The sequence below is a fragment of the Eschrichtius robustus genome, chromosome 2 (assembly GCF_028021215.1).
Source record: "Eschrichtius robustus isolate mEscRob2 chromosome 2, mEscRob2.pri, whole genome shotgun sequence".
NCBI classification, from domain to species: Eukaryota; Metazoa; Chordata; class Mammalia; order Artiodactyla; family Eschrichtiidae; genus Eschrichtius; species Eschrichtius robustus.
Window position 1 is genome coordinate 111809139 of NC_090825.1, and position 23219 is coordinate 111832357.

At 44.4% G+C, this 23219-nt stretch overlaps 1 protein-coding gene across 3 annotated transcripts in view; it reads right to left on the bottom strand.

Moving 5' to 3' along the window:
- Window positions 1-445: 445 nt before the first annotated feature.
- The window catches only part of VDAC1 (voltage dependent anion channel 1), a 32621-nt gene continuing 9847 nt past the window's right edge, over window positions 446-23219 (bottom strand). For 2 of the 3 annotated variants that reach the window (XM_068535880.1, XM_068535878.1), the window contains exons 2-9: window positions 14742-14814; window positions 13990-14039; window positions 13160-13312; window positions 13013-13065; window positions 7594-7821; window positions 4072-4222; window positions 2341-2398; window positions 446-1395 (exon numbers count right to left, since the gene is read on the bottom strand). In XM_068535880.1, coding sequence (XP_068391981.1) covers window positions 1304-1395; window positions 2341-2398; window positions 4072-4222; window positions 7594-7821; window positions 13013-13065; window positions 13160-13312; window positions 13990-14039; window positions 14742-14808 — 852 coding nt within the window. In that variant the 5' untranslated portion in view covers window positions 14809-14814 and the 3' untranslated portion in view covers window positions 446-1303. The remainder of the gene's footprint in view (window positions 1396-2340; window positions 2399-4071; window positions 4223-7593; window positions 7822-13012; window positions 13066-13159; window positions 13313-13989; window positions 14040-14741; window positions 14815-23219) is intronic. The other variant, XM_068535879.1, reaches the window with a different exon arrangement.

The following is a 23219-nucleotide window of genomic DNA, read 5'->3' on the forward strand; positions in this document are numbered from 1 at the left end:
AGCTCTGAAGATGGAGGACACCACATGGCAAGGAATGCAGGTGGCCTCTATTTGCTGAAAGTGGCCCCTAGCTGATGGCCGGCAAGGAAACAGAAACCACTATCTTACAACTAAAAGTAAGTGAATTCTGCCACAACCATATAAGCCTGGAAGAGGACCCCAAACTTCAGATGAGAACACAGTCCAGCTGACATCCTAATTTCAGCACCGTGAGAAACTTAAGAGAGCCCAGGCACCCAGTGCTTGGACTTCAGACCGACAGACCTGTGAAATAATTAAGTGTTGTTTTAAGTCACTAAATCTGTGGTAATTTGTTATGCAGCAATAGAAAACTAAAAATATCACACACACACACACACACAGCCACACCAAGGGGCCAAAGAACAAGGCCAAACATATGCCCTGTTTGTTTACACTTCTATTAATAAAGACAACAAAAGAAGGATAAGGTTTCAATATTTTATTCAAGTTTTATTTTAAGTGATGTTAATTACAGCATTTGAAGGGGAGGAACTAATTCCACACAAAATGGAAGACTCTAAAATGTACCCATTAAACTGCTAAAAAATAAACTGGCGAGAATACAACAGAAGTTCAATTTAGATTCTGAGTGTTGTCACCATGTGATTACAGTCACAGAGACTCTTCCCAGCTTGCAGCTGGAGCTCTTAGAAGCTATTTCATACTCTGGAGCAAGGGCAAAAAAAACACAACATGAGAAAAAACACAGTTAAGTCCTGAATTATTGGCTTCATCACATCCACCTTCTCCACCCCAAAATGGCACAAAAGAAACAGCTACCACGCCCTGCAGACTACTTTTGGTGTAAAAGAGGTGATGGATTGGGGTGGAAAAAGTCCCTGCCTAAAAAAGTCCCTTTCAGATGAGTTTGTATACACCATCAAACAGCCTCTCCTCAATCAGGGTAGGAAACCAAGGTTCAATTCTCAGGAAGTCACAATTTCATTCATTTACTCAATACGAATTTACAAATTACAAAGTGCCTGCAGATTATCAACTTCCACTTGCAGCCATTTCTAGGTAAAAAAGAACCCTGACATCTCTAGAGGGGCCAGCAAGCTCCCCCTCAAGTCTACAGCTGAAAGGACCTTTTTTGAAATTGGGTTTCTTCTGTACCTCTGAAAGGGTAACACCCTAAAGCTGAATCTTCTTTAACCTGGAAGTCTAACATGATATTTAGCGATACTTGCATCCCAGACATACAACATTAAAAGGTACACTAAAGTCTGAAGGTAGCTATGCTGCAAAATAGTTTAAAATTAAACGATTGTACAGTATTCATTTATGCTTGAAACTCCAGTCCTAGACCAAGCTTGTGGCCGCCAGCGTTGACATTCTTGCCATCCAGCAGAGCTGACAGTGTCAGTTTGATACCTGCAGGGGGAGAAGTCAGGAAGAGGAAAGGAGGAGAGAGGGAGGAAAGAAAAGAGAAGAAAGGTTAGCAAATGGAGGATCGCTGAAGCACACTGGTGACACCACACCCAATTCAGAACCTGTTCCAGCTGAGTGTGATCAGCAGCAGCAAAACCACACGGCCCTTCAATCCCTGCTACTCAGCACCACCCGACTCATGACTAGGTAGCCTAGGATGAGCGTGTACAACAATAATGATTATTCCACAGCTCACCCAAATCCACTTTTCTTCATCCTCTCATCATCCCCGCTACAAAATCTATAATCAGCGCCATGCAGAAAATTTCTTTAGCAAAAGCCCCTTGAAACGAAACCCCAACCATGAATCAGACTCCACGGTCTTACACTCCCAATCACAGCATGCACACAAATGCAAACACACACGCACACGACTAAATGCTATTTTCTCTAGAAATTTCTGCCATCATGTAATCTTAGATTTCCAGCGTTCAAAGCCCCAGTTTGACCAAACTAACCCCAAGGTGGTATTATTTCCTGTAGCTGTAACATACTATGGACTGGCCTGGCTAACTGTGCAGAGGAAACCTACAAACCAGTTTTACAATGGGGATGACTTATAGGCTGGTTTTAAGAACCTGCTGGAAATAAGTATCAAGCATTAGGCACACACTGGGAAAAAGAATGGAAGAAAATAACCAAAAATGTAATACATGTTAGCCTTGGCCTTTTTTCTCCTACTTACTACTTCTCCTATTCACCAACCGTTTTATAATGACTCTGCACTCCTTTACAAACAGTCGACTATAAAACTTTATATACACTCATTTACAATGTAGTACACAGTCATTTTATAAGCAATAACATAAAGCAGCAAACCAGCAACACATCTTTTTTAATGGCACAAAATGTGCCATTGTGAACTAATTTCACACAACCAACACATACCTGGCTTTAGGGTCTGAGTATATCCTAACCCTATCAGGCTGGAATTGTTCACTTTAGCCTAGTCAAGGGAAAGATAAGAGAGTGAAAATGTTAAATACTTCACGCTTCTGTCTCCAAACTGAATAAGAGCTTTTTAATCAACCAACTCTGGACTTCAGTATCAAATTCTCTTTTTTCATGACCACTTTGTTTATAGGATTCATTAAATTCAATATGAAATATATCAAATTTAGGAACTAGGTCTCAGAAGGGTAACACAAAGAAACAACACAATTTTCAAGTAAAAGGAAGTTATTATTTACATTTGATTCCTTACAGTATGTGTGCCCAATTCCATTTATACATAGTAGGTCTGTATTTTTAAGTTATAACAGGTGAGGACACCTTTATTTATGGCCAGAGACATAAAAGACTTTCTTGTATTTGTTGGGATAAAGAAAAACAGACCAAATGTCAGATGGGGTTTTGAAGCGTTTTTTTAAATGGCAGAACATTGTTCGAATTTTTTATTCATGAAAAAGAGAAGCAAAAATCAAAAAAATTTGGCACTGACAAGCCTGAATTTTTGGAGCAAAACAATAACCTAGCCAATCACTTAAATCTCAGCACTTAGTGAATGCTGATTAATAATTAGTAAAGCAGTTGAGTCGATAATAATTTTGCCCTTATTCTTCTGCCTGAGTTGTAGGGAAATCTGGGCCTCTCCCTGACCCCTTTCTGGGGAAATAAGGAGAGGTCAGGAGCAGAGCAAGCTCAAGCTGTGAGAACACCGAGTCCTGGCGAAAGCTAGAGCTACCAGGGTGTGTGTTTTCCTGCTCACATGCTGTTTTTAGACCCAGCATCTCTCACAGGAGAAAACAGGAAGGTAGGCCTCCAGGCAGTCAGTGCCCCATCTAGATGTTCAATTTTGCCCATGCCCTCCAAATAATAAGGCCCCTTTTCCTTTGTTTTAAAGTGCCTAACATTAAGGAAGCCAAATTCAGTTCCTATTTCAGGAAACTTAAAATAGGCTGTCTGTTAATTACACAAGTCAGCCCAGAAACCATCCTGCAACATGAGATTTCCTCATTCCACCCCAAAAAGGATACAACCGGCAGTGCCCTGTGACAACAGAGATGAGCTCAACAAGACTTAATGCAAAAACTGTGCAGCAACACAAGGGTCCATTAGCTATGCTACAGGGTCTGCAAAATAAGATGCCAACCACCCAATGCCGGGCCTGATTTCTTAATATGCAGTACAGGAGCTGGGCAAGAGAATGAAAACTGAGGGGGAAAGGAACATTTAAAACCTTCAGGCTCAAGGTAACCCCCTTTACAGTCTGCAGCATGGACCAGGGACTGGTTAGAGAAGGAGGCTCCATAGCAAGGCAGCCTGGGTTAAACACAAACCCCAGCACTTACCACCTGCCTGCACTTGGGCAAGTTGCTCAACCACTCTAAGCTTTCAGTTCCTCATTTGTGAAAACATGGATGGGATAATTAAAAAAAAAAAAGGCACCTATCTCAAATGGGTTGTATAAGAATTAAATACAGTAATCCACATATAATGGTCTCAATACAGTGCCTGGCAGCCATAGTACATACTATTACTATGATCGTTTTACTCATTGTGAACCCTTTCACAGTGAGAAAATCTCTAGCCAAAGCATGGAACTCCATCAATCCAAAAGGATTCCAACCTAAGGGTCAGGGTTATGTCTCAGAGATACATGATTCCACAGGTACCCACCGAGAAGCAGGCGTCAGGGTCGATCTGGTACTTGGCTGCTATTCCGAAGCGAGTGTTACTGTTTCCTGCTGTCCAGGCCAGATTAACAGCAGTCTCCAACTTCTTATTCACCTTCTGATAAATGGAGCCACCAAACTCTGTCCCATCATTTCTGCAAATAAGCACAGCACAGATGCCAAGCAGCCGAGGAAGGCGACCTGAGCTGGGCAGAGCTGACCAAGTCTAACAGAGGACAAGCATGTTGTAAATGGACTCAACTGATCACAAAACAGGCACCAAATTACGGCAAGCCTGATAGGAATGGCACAGACACCAGGGTCAGGAAGGTTCAGAGGAAGGGAAAGGCTATCTCAGCCATCACTGGGAACACCCAGAGGCAGCTCAGTCAACTACTCAGGCTGCATGGAACTTGAAGTTTGCTTCCACATTAATCTTTAAAATAAAAGCAGTAACTAGGGCACTGGGATTCTGGATTCTGAGTGATTTCTTTCTTCTGCTGCTAAGGTTATTACTTTTATAAATGCTCTATTATAAAAACGGAAAGAGAGAACAAAGCCAGAAATGGCAAGAAAGTCTGGGCCACTCATGTTCCTCAGAAGGCAGCTTATAACCCTTAGCACCAGCAGCTGCATCCACTGCTGAGGGTGCACAGCCAGAACTGACCCAGGCCCTAGGAGGAACAGCAATTACAAGAGAGCATAACCTATTATTCAGGCTCATTGGCCTATGCATACTATTGACCCATGCTGCAACATCTATGGTCCTGGTGAGATTTGAAAAGGAGCAACTTGCTACATTACAAAATGCTTCTGTCTTTCAAAATTGGAATGAAACCCAGCAAGCCAAACTCCTTCCTGTCTTCCAAACACACCGTATTGACCGCAGCCTCTGGGAATATCCCCTTCCCCACCCTAACATTTTTAACATAAAAATGCAACGTCAGGGGGCTTCCCTGGCGGCGCAGTGGTTAAGAATCCACCTGCCAATGCAGGGGACACGGGTTCGAGCCCTGGTCCAGGAAGATCCCACATGCCGCGGAGCAACTAAGCCCATGCGCCACAACTACTGAGCCTGCGCTCTAGAGCCCGCGAGCCACAACTACTGAGCCCGCGTGCCACAGCTACTGAAGCCCACGTGCCTAGAGCCCGTGCTCTGCAACAAGAGAAGCCACCGCAATGAGAAGCACGCGCACCACAACGAAGAGTAGCCCCCCCTCACCGCAACTAGAGAAAGACAGCGTGCAGCAACGAAGATCCAATGCAGCCAAAAATAAATAAATAAAATAAAGAAATTAAAAAAAAAAAAACAATGTCAAAGTTCTGCCTCATCATTTTGGGTGTCTCCAGTGGAAATAGCACTGGAAACTATTAAGGCAGGTCCCATATGCTTTGGAATCCAGCAAAGAGCTTAGAACTCACTAACCCATGAATAAATTGTTGCTGTTTCATTGCAAACTCTGCTCTTCACTAATACACTCTCTCTAAAGTAGATGCTCATTAAATACATTCTAAATTCTTAAGTTTTCCCCTGAAATTCAGCCAGACAGACACTGTGCTTCCAGAAAGTACAGGAAGAGCATAGATACCACCTGATTCACAGAGAATCCTGACTTCTTCAGAAAGTCTGAGCATGCTACAAAACAGCAGCTTGTCAAAAATAATAGATTTTTGAGTGACTCTGGTATAACTCAAATGGGGAAATTTCCTTGGGCTTAAATGTGTTTAAACATTAGATTTTTCAATACATTCTAAAACCAGCAACACTGCCTTCCTGTACTGAACTCTTAAAACCATAAAGGAACTCGTTGTAAAAAAAATCATCTAGGGCTTCCCGGTGGCGCAGTGGTCAAGAATCCACCTGCCAATGCAGGGGAGACGGGTTTGAGCCCTGGTCCAGGAAGATCCCACATGCCGCGGAGAAACTAAGCCCGTGCACCACAACTACTGAGCCTGCACTCTAGAGCCCGTGAGCCACAACTACCGGAGCCCACGTGCCACAACTACTTAAGCCCACGCACCTAGAGCCCGTGCTCCACCACAAGAGAAGCCGCTGCAATGAGAAGCCCGCGCACCGCAACGAAGAGTAGCTCCCGCTTGCCCCAACTAGAGAAAGCCCACGCACAGCAACGAAGACCCAACGCAGCCAAAAATTAATAAATAAATACATTAATTAATTTTTTTTAAAAAGTCATCTACATGAAGCACAGAGAACATCTGTTACACACCTGGGCCTCTGCAAGACCAGGACAACCCAGATTAGCTATGTCAGCTGTTTCCATGCCAGTTCCAAAAATAAACCATGTCCACTTATTAAAAATCTTGAAACTCAGGTAAGTAAAACAGCTAAAAGTCACTGCTCTTCCTGGAACTGGTGCAAGTTCCCAATTCCAAACCAAGGAAGCACTTTCCATGTCAGCCAAAATTCTCAATTAAAAAACACTTCTATGCAGGTGATATTTTTCTTATGGCTTTTTTGCATGTTACCTTTTTAAAATTTACATATCTTTTTTGACCTTTTTCAGTATACATTTCTATGAATTTTAATACAAAGACTCGTGTGGCCAGGATACAGAACAGTCCCACTACCAAACTCCCCTGTGCCACCCCTTCAAAGTGACACCCTCCCTGTTCCCCTCCCCCGACCACTGGGCTGTCCATCTCCATAGTTTTCTTGTGATTTTTTTAGTTTTAAAAGACTCAAATTTTATTAATTTATTATATTAATGTATTGTATTAATTTATTAATTATAAAAATTCCTCAAAAATTTTTATTATAGAAATGTTACTAGTTTAGACCCAAATACCATTTACTTGTCTCTAAATTTTAAAAGTCACTTCTTCAGTGACCTCTAGTGGAAAGAGAGAAATTTGGTAAATTTGTACCCAGCTTGCACCATGCATTAGTTCTTCATGTCTACAGAGATTTCATGGATGAAATTTGTCTCCCTTAAATCTAAACCAGCACTCTGCTTCAACCCTCAAGTTTGATTACAAAGGGCTCTCTCTTACCTACCCTGTAATTTCCTCTTCCCTTCATGATACTGTCCAGTTAATAAACTTTTAAATGTTCTGCCATGCAGAGAAGACACTCAGTATTTAACCGAGATAATCAACTCCTAATTTGGCTCCCATGCCTACATTTCATTAAAGCACAGCAAGCTGGTCCTCAGGCAGTATACAGAGAAAGAGAGCTACACCTCCCCACCCCCATTTTGTTAACTAAAATGAAAGGCCCTCCAATGTCCACAAAGCTGCAGGGAAGGGACACTCCTGTGGACTGACATCATGCCCTTGCCGTAAGTGATCAGCCATTCTGTGTGTACCAGGGACAACATTTACTGTTCACAGAATAGGAAGAACCTACATCACTTCAGGAAACGGGTAGGTGGGAAACAAGAACAATACTAGCAGGCCATTTGGCTCATCTGATTCCAACAAACTCACTTCCCAGTGATTAAAAATTGAGCTTAGAAAAAAATCGTGGTAAACAATCCCCCGACCGCACACACTCACATACACTTACACATTAGTGTGAAGCTGGAACTCATCAGTCTTGTAGCCAACTGCAAAGTTGCTCTGGGTCACTCGAGACTTCGTGGTCTCAAAATTCATCTGGTAGCCAGCCAGCCAGCCCTCGTAACCCAGCACCAGAGCACCCCGGATGGAAGGCCCGGCAATGTCGAAATCCACGTCACAGCCCAGGTTGATATGTTCCCGCTTGTACCCTGTCTTGATTTTAGCATTTTTTTTCCTGGAGGAAAAGAAATTGTATTAAAATCAGAAGCTAACTCACCTTGCGACAAGCATGCCAAGAGACACAAATTTAAAAAAATAATAATCCCCGTTTGAATAGGGGGGTAGGAAGGCAAAGTCAGGGCCCCAGATCTCCCTTAAGCAACTTCTGTGCCACAATGGGCAGAACACAACCTCTCTTCAACTGGAATCCAGAATAATGAAGAAACACCACCATAATGAAGTGAGAACACAGGCAAGAAAAGCTGGAAAAAGAAGCACTAAGTAATTTTTACTATCCTCTCCCTGTGCTTAATGTAGTGGCCTACACAGGCATTCATTACGCAGAGCACCACCATGTAACTATGAAACAGATGCATCTTTGCTATTTTCCAAGTCTGTGGAAAAGATACATCTGTCATGAAGGCAGCTATCTAAACAGCAGCTTTCAATGAGATGGTCACCTTCTTACTTTGTGGCTCACTTAGTAAAGAAACATATACTAAATCCCTTCTAAGTAAATACAACAGTTAGACAGCTTTTAATTCAGTATCCATGAGATCCCAATGAGTATATATTTCAGAGAACTGGATAGTGAGGTAGATAGAACCTGGGGCCCTGCAGTCATAGGGAGCCCGGAAGCCCTGGTGGACTGGACAAGATCCCAGGTCTAGTCTGCTGATCCCAGATTTGCGTACACGGCCAGATAGCGCCTCCCTTGACTATTACTCAAGACCCAACATTTCTCAGGAAAGGCAAGTGAGTCATGTCACCTGCAAATATATTATCACAATGCCTTTTACCAAAAGTCAGCATTAGAGACAAGATCACATCTATCAAATATAATTTAGACTATTTTCACCTGATTGTTTCTGTCATTCAACTGCAAAATGGACATCTTCCACAGCAAGAAATATTCTCAGCAGAGACCACAGGAGAAACCAGATATGCTTCAAGGTTCAAGGACCACATAGCCCTGTCCAGCCCAGCTTCATTCACACTGAGATTAAAGCTTCATCCCCAGCACCCAAACTGGGGGCCCTAAATACCATTCCCTCCTAAAAGGAACCAGCACTCCTCAGAAAATTGCAGATTACAGGTTGGGGCAGGAAAGGTGCAAGACGAGCTTGAAGCATCTAGCAAAGCTATCAAAGACTTTGAGGTTGGAGCAAAAGGACTTGAAAGCTAAGATGAAGAGGCTCCCACAGGGACTTCCCTGGCGGTCCAGCGGTTAAGACTCCATGCTCCCAATGCAGGGGGCCCAGGTTCGATTCCTGTTCAGGGAACTAGATCCCACATGCCACAACTAAGAGCCTGCATGCTGCAACTAAAAGATCCCGCATGCCGCAACTAAGACCCAGCACAGCCAAATAAATAAATATGTAAATATATTTTTTAAAAAAACAGGCTCCCAAGGGCTTCAAATATGAGACAATATAAGCATCAAGAATAATATCAGCAGCGACTGAAGCACATCAAATGTTTAAATCTATGAACTCATAATGACACTCAAGACACACACACATTGGTCATCTTTAGGGACTAGAGAATCAATTTGTTATTTTGAAAAGAGTAAATAAAAAAGGAATCAAACATGTATCCCACCTTTCCTATACTAACTATATCTCAAGATAAACAAAGATTTGATAAGTTTCTCTTTATAGAAATATTCCAGCTAAAAATGAAGAAAGAAAGATAACGGTGGAATTATCAAGAATTTGTAACCCCTTATGAGTAGATCATGAATGGCACTAACATACAAAGAGAAAACCAGGCCTTCTGTGCGCATCCCTATGGAAGCAGATTTCAGCACCCCCCAAAATGGAATCTAAATGTGATGAAGCCTCTAGACTTAGCAATTAACAGGAAATGTGGGGGACAGGGGAACAAGTTAAACAACACCACAGAATGCAATCAGCAAAATTTACTCTATACATAATTCTAGAAGACAAATGATCTAGTTTTAACAAATAAATTGCAAGGGGTAAAAAAACAGAAGAAGAACCTAAAAACTAAGATTTAGGAGCCATGTGAACCAATTTTTACATTTTTGCATGGACAATTTTTGATTCTCTAAAAAATTTTCATGAAATCATGTAAATTTGAAGAGACTAGGCTTGACAATATTAAGAAATTATGATTAGTTTTCACAATGCAATGATACTGTGGTTATGCTTTTTTTTAAACGGAAACTTAAAGATACATAGAAAAATATATACAGATGAAAGTATGTGATATCTGTTGTTTACTTCAAAATAATATGAGGGTGGGAAGGGTTGATTATGGATGTATAAATAAAACATGATTGGCCATGGGTTGATAATTATTAAAGCTGGGTGATGAGAACATGATGAAGGTATAATATACTTTTCTGCATTTGTTCAAAATTCGTTTGAAATTTTCCATAATAAAAAATTTAAAGATTAAACACTCCCAAGTTCCAATGAGTCGGAATTTCAGAGGTCATAGGTGAAAATAAAGTTAACACCCGTCCCTAGTGACAATGAAACTTACAACTTCTGTTCAAGCTGCTTCTGTGCATTTTTGCAAGCTTTGAAGGAAAGGAGTGACAAACTAACTCTCAATAAGAAAAACTTAAAATAAACCTATTTTGGTCTGCCAGCTCTTTAGAGGAAGAAACCTGGGTTATGACCAAGTATCCAGTTGGCACCAAGCAGGGTAGGATGATTGATGAAAAAAACAGCTGCTCAGAGGCTGACATTTAGAAAGGGGAAATCAAGACATGTAAAAATCAGGCATCTTCACTGGGTAAAATGCTGCTGCTGACACAAAATGTGACACCTGTACCAGGGCCTCTGACCAGTGGTGTGCACAAGCCACACTGGACAGTTACACAGCGCCTCCACACGCCACCCCACTGGATTCTGGCCAGAGGCACCAGGTCCCCAAGGAACGGGCACTGGTGGGGCAGTGACTAGGTTTCTCTCCAGGCTTGGCTCTAAGGCAGCATTCTATGCCTTTGGAGCTTTTCTTCTTTCAAATATTATTGTGATTTTTTTAAAGCTATTTAAATAATGGTGCTAATTTGACAGCACCTGAGAGAGGTATAATCTTAATCTGTGGTTAACAAGCTGGCTTTATCTGTGGTAGGTACTCAGTGTGGGTGCCAGTCCCCTGATGAGGTCTGTCTGCAGCTTCATCCAAATGTGGTATATGCTTAGCTCCTTAAAGGAAGCCAGGATACCTTCCCAGGCTGTACCCCTCAGACACTTTGGAAAGCCAGCTTTCATTTCCAATCTCCATCGAGTCATCAAAACTTTCCTCAAATACCCAGTAGCAATGAGTACATCTTGTGCCCACAGTCTTAGTTTCTAAACTCCATTCTTCAATAAAAGGAACAAAGGCTCTTCAGAGAAATAGCTGATAGCAGGACTAGGGAAGAACAAGTACACTTTCTGAAGAAATGCTCCAAAAAAATGACAGGGGCTTGTCAAAAGCACACAGGATGTCAACTTGAAGGCTCCCAATGGCCATATCTGGGACATATGAGTAACAAAATATAGTAATGGATTACAATCCATAGAATAAAATAAATGTCCAAGAATCCATACTGATACAGATAACTGATCAAATAAATAAAAGGTGGAGAAGGAAGAGCTCTTCCTTTCAGTAAAATCCCAATTAATAAATGTAGAGTGAATGATGGGAATAGAAATTCACCCATTTGGGGGACTTCCCTGGTGGCGCAGAGGTTAACAATCCGCCTGCCAAGGCAGCAGACACGGGTTCGAGCCCTGGTCCAGGAAGATCCCACATGCCACAGAGCAACTAAGCCCGTGCACCACAACTACTGAGCCTGCGCTCTAGAGCCCGTGAGCCACAACTACTGAAGCCCACGTGCTGCAACTACTGAAGCCCGCACACCTAGAGTCCATGCTCCGCAACGAGAAGCCACCTCAATAAGCCCCCCGACTCGTCGCAACTAGAAAAAGCCTGCGTGCAGCAACGAAGACCCAACATGGTCAAAAATAAATAACATATAAAAAAATAAATTAAAAAGAAAAAAAGAAAGAAATTCACCATTTGCCAAACATAATTGTTGCAGGCAAGAATCACCAATGGATGCTAATATTTGTGAGTCAAAGTATAAAAATTAGAATATTTGCATGGTCTCAAAGCATCTCCCCACAAGATACTTGTTAATTATAAAGAGAAAAAAAGTACCTTTACAGAGAAATCCGGCAAACGCCACTTTAATCAAGTGACCAAAGTAACGTCACCAGTAATGAAGCACATTGATATATACCCCCTGATGTCATGTACCAAGATGGACAGAACACAACATCCTATCTACAGCTATCAAAAATAAATAACCTGAGTTTAACCATGAGAAAACATCAGACAAATCCAAATCAAAGGATTCTACAAAAAAATTGGCCAATCATCTTTGAAAGTGTCAGAGTCATGAAAAATAAAGACTTAAAGATGGTTGAGATGGTAAATTTTATGTGTATTCTACCACAAATTTTATTTTTGGCCGCACCACACAGGATGCAGGATCTTCCCCCACCAGGGATTGAACCTGTGCCCCCTGCACTGGGAGTGTGGAGTTTTAACCACTGGACTGACTGCCAGGGAAGTCCCCACAATTTTTAAAAACTAAAAAAACTAAGAAATGAAATTCAATACATGCCCTTGGCCTTGTCATCAGTGTGCAAAACAACCTTCCCAGGCCTAGGAGACCCACTGCTCTGAGTGGAAAAAAACAACAGTGTGTTCTAGAAGAGACTGACTCCCTCTAGCCACTTTGAAAAACACCAGGAGCTGAGGCAGATCAACATGCCCTCTTGCCTCCTGATGTGCCCAATAACCAGCAAGCCTAATCTGTCTGTGGCTGGAGGGCCTAAAGCAGGAAAGTGCAGTCTCAGGAGCCACCTTGCAATTAAGCCCACACACTCTCAGTGTCCCTAAGTAGGAAGCTAGGGAAAAGGCCCTCCAGCATGAAAAATGGGGCTGGCAACAGTGACCAACAGCCCTTGCTTCCAAACACTGCCTGCTGCCCTAGAGCCTTGGCCACTTACATTACCAGCAGCCTCACTCACATGGAATGGAGCATTACTGGACCAGAAATCCTGCAGCCTCCACAGTTGAGGCCAGGAGAACAACAACAAACAGCACAGAATGAATCTTAAATCTTACTATAAAACACCACTAAAGGTCCTTATGGAGAAAACAGATGATATTCTTACCCAGTGTTTGGTGAGAAGGATGAATCGAAGGTCAGCTTCAGGCCATGCGCAAGCTGAACAGAAAAGAAATTCACCAACAGGTTTAGTCACAAGACAGGTGGCCAATGTCACTTAATAAAACTGTGTCTTTTCACAGGTGACCATTACCTGATCTTCCACAGTAATCTCCGTGCCTAGTGTGTTGTCAGTGTTCCATTTCTCCGTAAACGTCAGACCATATTCGGTCCATCTGTACTTGGTTTCCAGACTGCCCGTCACTTTGGTGGTCTCGGTGTTGGCTGAACCTGAGCTTGTAAATTCCTTTAAAGAAGAGAGTCACAGCCTGCATGCCAGCACTTTATTCTGCATTGCTCCACCCCTAAATGGACTGTACTTTCCTTTATGCAAGAGGTGAGACCCTGAATGCGTGGGTGCAAAAGCTCATTCTACAGTTCAGTTAGATATCTGAAGTACAGATGGAGTCTGCTAATTAAAGGACTCTTTCAGGGAATTCTTTATCAGGAGAAAGCTTCCTTCCTCCCCTGTAACTCTTTAGTCTAGACAGGAAGGCAATTCTCCTTCTGTCCTACCTCCAGGCTCATACAGAGAAAAAGCTCTGAGCTAAAGCTGACATTGCAGTAATTCTACCCAAAACTTCTTCCTTCCAACAATTCACAATCTAAAAGGGCTTACTAAGATTTGGGGGTTTTTTTCAATAATTATGTGGTATGGAACACAGGTCAATTTTGAAATAAGAAACATGAGGAAAAATAAAACTGAGGCCTGTCCCATATTCCTATGAGTATTAACAGCTGCTGAATTGGGGACCTAGTCACATGGTTCCCCTGGACCACCCATGTCACAGAGGATGCAATGAATGTGACAACCACAAGCTGCCACAATCAGAAAAGTCCCTTTGTTTGCCACCCAGACGGAAGTTATTTGTTATTTATTGATCTACAATAAATACCCATGCTCCATATAGGCAGACAACTTACCAGTCCATTCTCAGATTTTGTTTTCAAATCAAGTTTTATTAAGCCAAACCCTAAAGAAAGAACATGGTAACTGTTAATACGTTAAATAACTAACTCAAGAGCAGCATCTCTGCCTCCCTTAGGCTGTTTAAAAATGAGATGAGGGACTTCCCTGGTGGTCCAGTGGTAAAGAATCCACCTTCCAATTCAAGGGATGAGAGTTCGATCCCTGGTGGGGGAACTAAGATCCCACATGCTGCGGGGCAACTAAGCCCCTCGCACCACAACTAAGACACAATGCAGCGAAAAATAAATCAATAAAAATGAGATGAGTGCAGAGGGCACCGGTCTCCACTGCCGCCTGCCTCTCTGTGTGTGGAGCCCGGCTGCCATGGAACAGTGGCAGGCAGAACAGACACAGGCCCCGCCTGCACTCCCAGTGGAGTCTGAGAAAAGGGTGCATGACAGCGTGAGCACATGCCTAAGGACGAGCTCTAAATTTAGAAGCCGCACTCCACTGCAGCAGCATCCACAGACCTGCTCCCGCCTAGGAGAGGAAACAAGAATGTCCACTTGTCTGCAGCAATTCACAAGCCTACCCGTACTGGGTGCACAACCAAAACTGCTTCACTAGCCATAGAAGGCTTATCTTTTTTCCCTGACATGAAGTTTCTGAGAGCTGACTGACCCAAGTCTCTCAAACTGTAAGGGGTGAAATACCAAACATGCCAACCCAGTTTCTGAGCTGAAAGGCCACTCCATGCAACACTCACCATAGCCCTTGGTAAAGACATCCCTGGCAGATTTGCCAAGATCAGCATACGTGGGAGGCACAGCCATCTTCTGCTATAATAAAAGAACCACCAGAATAAACGCATTGGTAATTATGGATATTAGTTTTCCACCAATAAAAATCATCAGCACTGAGTTCCAGGTACCTTATTCCCCCAGGTGTGGACAAAGGAGCCTGTGCTATCTCCTGCTTCTTTCTGTGGCCAGAGCTTGAAACACCCAGTAAGTTTTTATTGACAGCAGACCAGCCTGACTTTGGACCTCTTCTCCTAGGCATCCCCAGGACTGAGCACAGGCCCAGAATACGGTAGGAGTCAGTCAATATTTGCTAAATGAATTCATTGGCACAGACACAGTCCCATAAGCCAGCTACTTTACTGAACTGCAGGACTCTTGCCAATAAAACATATCTTCTTACAAAATATCGACTGCTAGGACATTAAATACACTGAAGAGAAATCAGAGCTTTTCATGCCAACGTATTTTCTATACAGTTCTGATTTCATTCATTCAACAAATATTTATGGAGTACCTACTATGTGTCAGAATGGACGCAACTTTTCACAAAACTTTTGCATTCTACGGGAACCCACTTTTAGAGTATCATATTCCTCATAGAGAAAACAGTAAAACCTACCTACCTAACTAGGCAATTCTTCACATGGAAGGAAATGCAACCACATCCCCCCCAAATTTCATTCAAATAAACACCTATTGAGCTTCAATGTGACTTTACTTTTAAAACCAACTATCAAAGTAGTACTTGGGATTGATGCACATCACTAAGTCAGTCAACAAGCATTTATTAAACACCTCGCTGTTCAAGGAAGGCAAGAACTTCAAATAGTCCTTGCCCTAAGGACCACACTGCGCTGCTGGGAGGCTCTGCACTGACACATTGTGTACACAGAATTAAAACCCTAATCCGGACGGCACACACTCTGTGCTGCACCCAGGAGGAGAGGGGAATGCGAGAAAGCACCATCTTCTGCATCTTCTCCATCTAAAATTGTTAGCCTCAATTAGCCAGAAATTCAATTAACCCGAGGATGGTTCCATCCATTTTAAATACAGTATACTTAAATTACCAAACTGCATACACCTCACCTAAAGTCACATATAAATGTAGTCACACAAATTAACACCCACAGGGCATATTCCTGGTTAAATGGGAACCCAGTGAGAAGTGGTGCAAGTGATCTCAGGGGAACAATATCACAACTGGAAGTTGCATCCTGACCAAAGCCTCAACTTCAAAGACATTGCGGGGAGCCCAAAAAACCAATGAGTATAATGTTAAAAAACTATAAACTTCCACAATTTTAAATTATAAAACTGTGGTCCTGGTCCTATTTTACTTTTTTCAGAGGTTTTGCTAATTCTGTCCCAGCTCCCTTTTGTGTCAGAGCAGAGAGGAGCAGCCCAGTAAGCTGTTTACGCGATCCTATTTTTGTTGCTGTTATTATTGTATTTCTCACACATGATCAGGCTGGAACCATGGGCAACTCAGTCCCCATTAGGATCAGGGCATAAAGAACACGGTGGAAGAACCATTTCAGGCTGCTCCCACTGGCTCTTTCAAGGCTCCCTCCCCTCTCCCCTTCCACCCCAAATGAACCCCATAGGCACACCCACCCCAGGGACAAACCAGGAAACCATCCACCAAGTCCTCCAGAAATACCCCCTGCCTTAGGCACACGCCCCAGCCACAGATGGGCCCGGGCCCCTCCCAGGAGAAGCAATGAAACAACCCTGGACTGAAGGCTGAGGTAACAGAGCCCCAAGGAAATGTGCAAAACATCTCAGCAAAGGGCCCAGGACATTCTCCACACACACACCAATTGCTAACAGTTATCAGTGGACAGAACACCCCTCTTCAGTGCTGTCCCCTTCCCAGCTGGGCCACAAACTCAGCCCCAGCCGGGTGACAGGAAGGGCAGTCCAGTGGCAATATCTCCGGGTCAGCTAAGACCTCCTGTACCTCAGAGGTCAGGGCCTTCCCGAGTACCCTCCCCTGGCTCCAGGACCCGCCTCACCAGGCACACGTGGCTTTCACGTCTGGACTGGTCCATCCCTCAGGAAAAAGTCAGAACGCTCATCATTTAATGCTCCCCAAATGCCCCTGCTTATCCCTAATCCCCAAAACTGAAAAGCAAAGCCACCTTTCAAAACACACTCCACCCACAGCAAAAATCACCCTAAAGTGGCCACTGAGGAGATTACCATGCAAGGACAAGAGAGGTGGGATGGCAGAGGGAGCTCACATAAGGCCAGGCTCTCCTTGCATCCCCAGCGCAGCGGCTGGCAGGGAAGATGCACAGGAGCCACGAGCTGAGTGGAGCCAAACCCACTCCTGGCCCTGAGGGAACACCCACCAAGCGGGGCAAGACGCTGACTCCCCTTCACCAAAGGCTGTGTGGCTGTAGCTTCCCCTTTTGCTTTTCATGGAGTCTTCCTCTTTCCCCACCTCTCGTCTCCTGCTGCACTTATCTGACAGGACTGAAGCAGCTCTGCCTCTCTGAGAAGCTCAGCTTTCCTACAACTGCAAACAGCACCCAGCACAGTTCTCAGCACCTGCTTCAAAAACAATTTTAATGTAAACACAATGATTGCCATCCATGCTTTCTCAGGCCAGGACTAGATGGGGAGAGAATTCAGCATTCTGCTTTCTCACTTAACACCCTGCCTGCACTGACCTGGAGACTGAACCCTGGTCCTGGCCCCTTCCGCCACCTCGATCAGCTCCAAATCACTCCCCATCTGTCTCTGCAGCATCCACCCCATGTGTCTTCAGAAAAGGGAAGCCTCATACGCTGTTGGTGAGAATGTAAACTGGTATAGCCACTACGGAAAACAGTATTCTTCAAAAAATTAAGACTAGAACTATCATATGAGCCAGCAATTCCACTTCTGGGTATTTATCTAAAGAATATGAAAACACTAATTCACAAAGACATGTGAACTCCTATGCTCGTCACAGCATTATTTACAATAGCCAAAAAATGGAAACAACCTAAGAGACCACCAACGAATGAATGGATAATGAATGGATAATGGATAATACTGGATAATGCGCGCACACACACACACACACACTGGAATACTACTCAGCCATTAAAAAAAAAAAAAAGATGAAATCTGACCATTTGTGACAACATGGATGGACCTTGAGGGTATTATGCTAAGTGAAATAAATCAGAGGGAGAAGACAAATTCCCTGTGATTTCACTCATATATGGAATATAAAAAAACAAAAAACAAAATAAATGAACAAACCAAAACAAACACATAGATACAGAAAACAGAGTAATGGTTACCAGAAAGGAAAAGGAGGGGAGGGGGTGGGAATGGGTAAAGGGATTGATATAGTGATGGATGGAAACTAAATTTTTGGTGGTGAGCACACTGTAGTGCACACAGAAGTAGAAATATAAGGTTGTATACATGAAACACAATGTTATAAACCAATTTACCTCAATAAAAAAGGAAAAAAAAAGAAGAAACTCAGCTTCTAGAGGCTGAGCATGAAGCAGGGTATTCTGACAGCACTGTCTGTTTAATAAGTAAATGTGCAGTGAGTATCAAAGTATTTTTACAGTAGAAAAAAAAAAGGAAACTTAGTATCCGACAATAGGGACTAAGCAAATGACAATGTAACCAGTAGGCAGGAGCTCCCTCTACAGGGAAACTGCGGCACCACCAGGGATGGGGGGGAGACGCACAACTAGCATGCCCCACCGCCACAATGGCCTAAGGAGAGCTGAACTCAAGCTGAGGAGACCAACCAAGAGCCTTCAGAAGAGAGTACTGCCACTTCTGACATCAGAACCAAGCATGGACTTTATTAAAAGGGCCTCAGGGAGGCCCTTATAGAAAGACTGACACATCTGTGTTTGGGCAGCTCACTCAACCAATGGATTCGCAAAAATGTAAATGCCAATATCTACTGTTGGCGTGGAAAATGATCACTCCCATTCTCCCCAAGTAGGAATACTACGTACAGTACAGCCCCTGAGGAGCCCATTGGTGGGCAGTGCCTAAGTGAACACGCAGTAACTCTAGCGGCAATTCTACTGCTAGGAACACACTCACAGTGGCACCCAAGGCACCCAAAGATATATACAGGAGGATGCTCACCACAGGGTTATTTTTAACACAAAACCCAGAAGCAACCTAAATGTCCACCAATAGGGAAACAAATGAATAAAAATTAAGGTGCTTGCAAACTAAGGAATACCATGTGGTAATCAAAAAGAATGAGGTGGATTTCTACGTGGTGGCATAGAAAGCTACCTATGATACTAGTTCAATGAAAAAGAGCAAGCCACAGAAAATGAAAAATTCCATGTGACTGGAGGAAAACCATTTTACATATGCATCTTTATATGTTCCACATTTGTGAATGGATGGAAAAGTATGTGAAAGGGAAGGACATGAGCTAACCTGTAAACTGTGGCTGCCTTGGAGCTGCTTCTAGAAAGGAAAGGGGGTTTAGGAAAGCAGTGAAGTTAAAATAGGATTTTCATTTTTGATTTTACTTAATCACTTAAGTTGTTTGTGTGCTTGATAATTTTTTTTTAAACTAAGGACAGAAAATTTAAAAACCTAACGAATGTGTTCAAAATTAAGCCACGCTGCATTCATGATGCCACAAGTCACATTCCAAAAGGCTACTGCAGCAGAGGTGCCAAAAGGGAAAACCATCAATGTGTCTATACTGGTTCCAAGAACAGATTCAAATCACACCGAGGTGGCAGGGTTAACAGGTAAGGCCTGTGGGGGGCACATTCTACCCTCAGGTGACCATTGATGGCTTTGGCCACCCTGCCCAGAAGGTAGGAGTAGGGCAGAGCTCCCTAACTTCAGTGTGCATGAGAGTCGTCTGAGGCACTTTTTCAAAAGTCTCCTTCCTCCCTCTGTCTTTCACTGCCTATCGCACAGGCAGGGCAGCCCTCAGATGCCACTGAGAAGAGTGGGCTGGCTCCCCGCACCAAGCACCCCCAGAACCCCCACTTTGAAGCATGTTCTTTTCTCTGCAGAAGCTCCCTCAGAAGGATCCAGGCAGGGGAGCCTTGGTGCTCCCAGAAAGCCAACAACCATTGCAATGGCTGATACAGAGAGCAGGGTGGCCATGGGTCCAAACGGCTCAGTCAGGAATAGTTGAGAGGAAAAGTTTTCTGAACACAGGGAACACCCAGTGGGTCAACAGACAACATTTTTAATGGCAAGGGTATAACTGGGCTAGGACCTAAACACCAAGAGCCACCCTGCCATGGCATTTCTCCACCCATCCGAGTACCCAGGTAGCAGGGCACAATGACGAATGGAAGGGGCTATGAGCCTGGCAGAGGTTCTAGCTGTGTGACTTTGGACAAGCCACTTATACTCCTAGGGTCTCATTTTGCTCATCTATAAAATGGGGCTAACAATAGTGCCTTTCTACCACTGTGGCTGCAAGGATTAAGTAAGGAAAATAGATAGAGCACGCAGAAATGTCTGACACACAGTGAGTACTCAGTAAGTGGTAGTGTAACCACAATCCACTAATCTGGATATTCTTTGTTTGCCCCTCCAGATCCACCTTCCTCCTCCATCCTGCTCTATGCCCCAAGAGCTGATCATTATGCACTGTTTTCAGTGGGCTATGGGTTGGGCTCAGCAAATAGGGGGCACCAGCAGAAGATGGGAGAGTGCAATTGGGGTATTCATCCCCCAGGCTCCCTCCCTGTTGGTCCTCAGGTGGGCAGCGACTTTCCTCTACCCAACGCCACAGCTCCTGCCAAAGGACCCCCTCCTTGTTCTAAAGGACCCAGGGGCCCACACCCCTTGTCAGGTCCCCCATACTCTGCCCATACCTTTGCAAATGATCCCTTCATCACGCTTTCTTTAATTAACCCATGGGGGTGTACATCTGACTCCTGCAAGGACCCCAACCAACACAGCAGTCATCGCCTTCACCATCACCATCTCAGGTTCCCCTTAGGAAGGGAGAATTGTAGGAAAGCCTTTGGCTCTTGCTATTTCTAACACCATTCTAGGCAGTCTGTCAGGGCAGAACTGGGCCAGCCTATAAGAGGGGCATCAGACCAGCCAGGGATTAGAGCAAAAGCAACTACTCCTAACTCTGGAGAACAGGAAAAGCAACTTCCCCAGCAGGAGGCCAGAGCTGCTCCGAAAGCCAGTATGTGAGGCCAACACCATCAGGAGCCTCCCTACACCCCTACCCCACACTTGCTCACCAGAAGTGGCAGCCCAGGAGAATGGCCCTGGTTGGATCTCCAGGATGCTGGCAAAGCCAATGCCCGGGCTCAGTAAGTGGTAGTGTAACCACAACCCATTATTCTGGATATTCTTTGTTTGCCCCGCCAGATCCACTCCAGACTCTGGTAGGTCTGTCCTCTCAGTGCATCTGTCCTCCCACCCCCTTCCACAAATGTCTCACACAGGGCAGCTGGGCTTTCCAGGTATTACTTCTATTTTAAAACACCCTGGGAGGTGGGCCACCACCGGCACAGCCTTCCACAAGCCTCAAGAGAACGCACTGACTTGGGGACACCCTGCCTGCCCACCCACCCATCAAGAGGAGAAGACCTGGGCTGGCAGGCAGCATGCCAAGGTCTGGATCCCAGGTGCACCTAGGGCTCCTGCTCGCTGCCTGGCTTGACCCAGTGGAGATAAAATAGACAGTGCTTGGGCAGGTAGACTCGGGAGTCCAGCAGACCTGAGTTCCAATCCTACTCCACCACTCCCTTGTTATGAGATCTTGGGCAAGTCACAACCTATCTGCCCCTCATTTTTCTTCAGTTCCAGTACAGGAAAAGAGTCCCTGACTCAGCATCATTCTGAGGACTGAATGAGATTGCTAGTACAAAGCACTTAGTACAGTGGCTGGTACCCAGTAAATATGTAACAAACACAGATAGAACTTATTACAGATTTTCATTTTATATATTTCTTATCATAATTATAGCTGCTGTGCAGGTTGCTGAAAGGTCACCCTGAACCACAGGGTCCAGAGTTCTCCCCAACCATAATGAGGTATTGTTTAGCTGAATATTGTCCAGCCAGGTCCTGGAAGAATGCCTCCTACCTCATCCCACGGAAAACTGACCCTTCTCCTGATAAACACCCTGTGCCACTGTCTTCGCAACAAACAGGGTAACTCCACTGACTGCTGTCCACTGACAGCTAGACCACACCCAGCCATGCACATGCTCCCTCTGGTCAGTGTAAAAGAGTAACAGTTCCACTCTGAATAGCAAATTCTACCTTTCAAAAGGCACTCAAATCTATTAGCTCCTCACAGTGGCCCCTTGGAGTGGCAACTGCAGTGTGAAAGCATCAGCACTGGAGCTAGCCAGTCCAGGCCCTGAATCCCAACCCCATTCCTGCTGAGCTGTGTGACCTTGGGATCGTTACCTCACCACTCTGTGCTCAAGTCTCCTGACCCGTGAAATGGAAACAACAGTACCTCTCTCCCAGGGCTTGGAGGACAGTGGATTCAACGTCATAATACATATGTCAACCAGCCAGGAGAGTGCTGGGCAGGCCCTCAATAAAGAATGACTGTAATAATGACGATCACACTTACAGTGAAGAAACTGAGGAACAAGGAGGTAACTTGGCCTGTAACTAGACCCCATGGCTCATGTCAGAGCTGTGTTATATGAGCTCAATCTACTCTCCAGGACTCTTTCCAGCGGAGTTCTGGGTAAAGGGCTAAGATTCTCACTTACCCTCACCCCTCTGAGAGCAGGCGGTGAAATGGAGGATTGTGCCCAGGCCCAGCTAATCACCTGATCACCTTTCCTCAGTGGCAACCAGAGGGGAGCCCCTGAGCACCCTGAGGGGCTGCCTGCAGGCTTGGGCTGGCTCTCAGCCATACATGCCTCTCTCTTACCAAAGACGTCACACCTTGAGAAATCCCATCAAGGGCAAAATGGACTTTGGGAGCACCTTACTGGTAAAGGTGGCGGTGAATGTTCCCCATGACCACCAGCTTGGAGGTGGTTGTCCACGTGTGCCTACTGTCCAGTGGGGCCAGAGGCCCAAAGGCAAATCCTCACTATATTGTCCCCCTGAGCCCCTCTGTTTGTCTACAAACAGCCCCTGCCTATAGAATAGCAGAAATAAACTAATTGACTGAGAGCAGCCCCCCATACCCAGGGTCAAGCACTTTATTCAGCACAACTCCAGTAGAAGCCATTGACCCCCTCACCATCAGAGAGGGAAGAGGCACCAGGCCCAAGGGCTTTAGGAGAATCCCCTTCACCAGTGTCACCCCCAGCCCCGCAAGCCCAGAAACACCAGTTCAACAAGTTTCCCAAAGGACTTGGAAAGTCACAGAATGAGGATAACATGTTCAAAGCAATTATTTCAAATTAGGAAAGAGTTCTGCCTCTCACTGCTCTAGGGCTGTACACACCGCTGTAGTCCTTTAGTTATTTGTGACTCTCTGC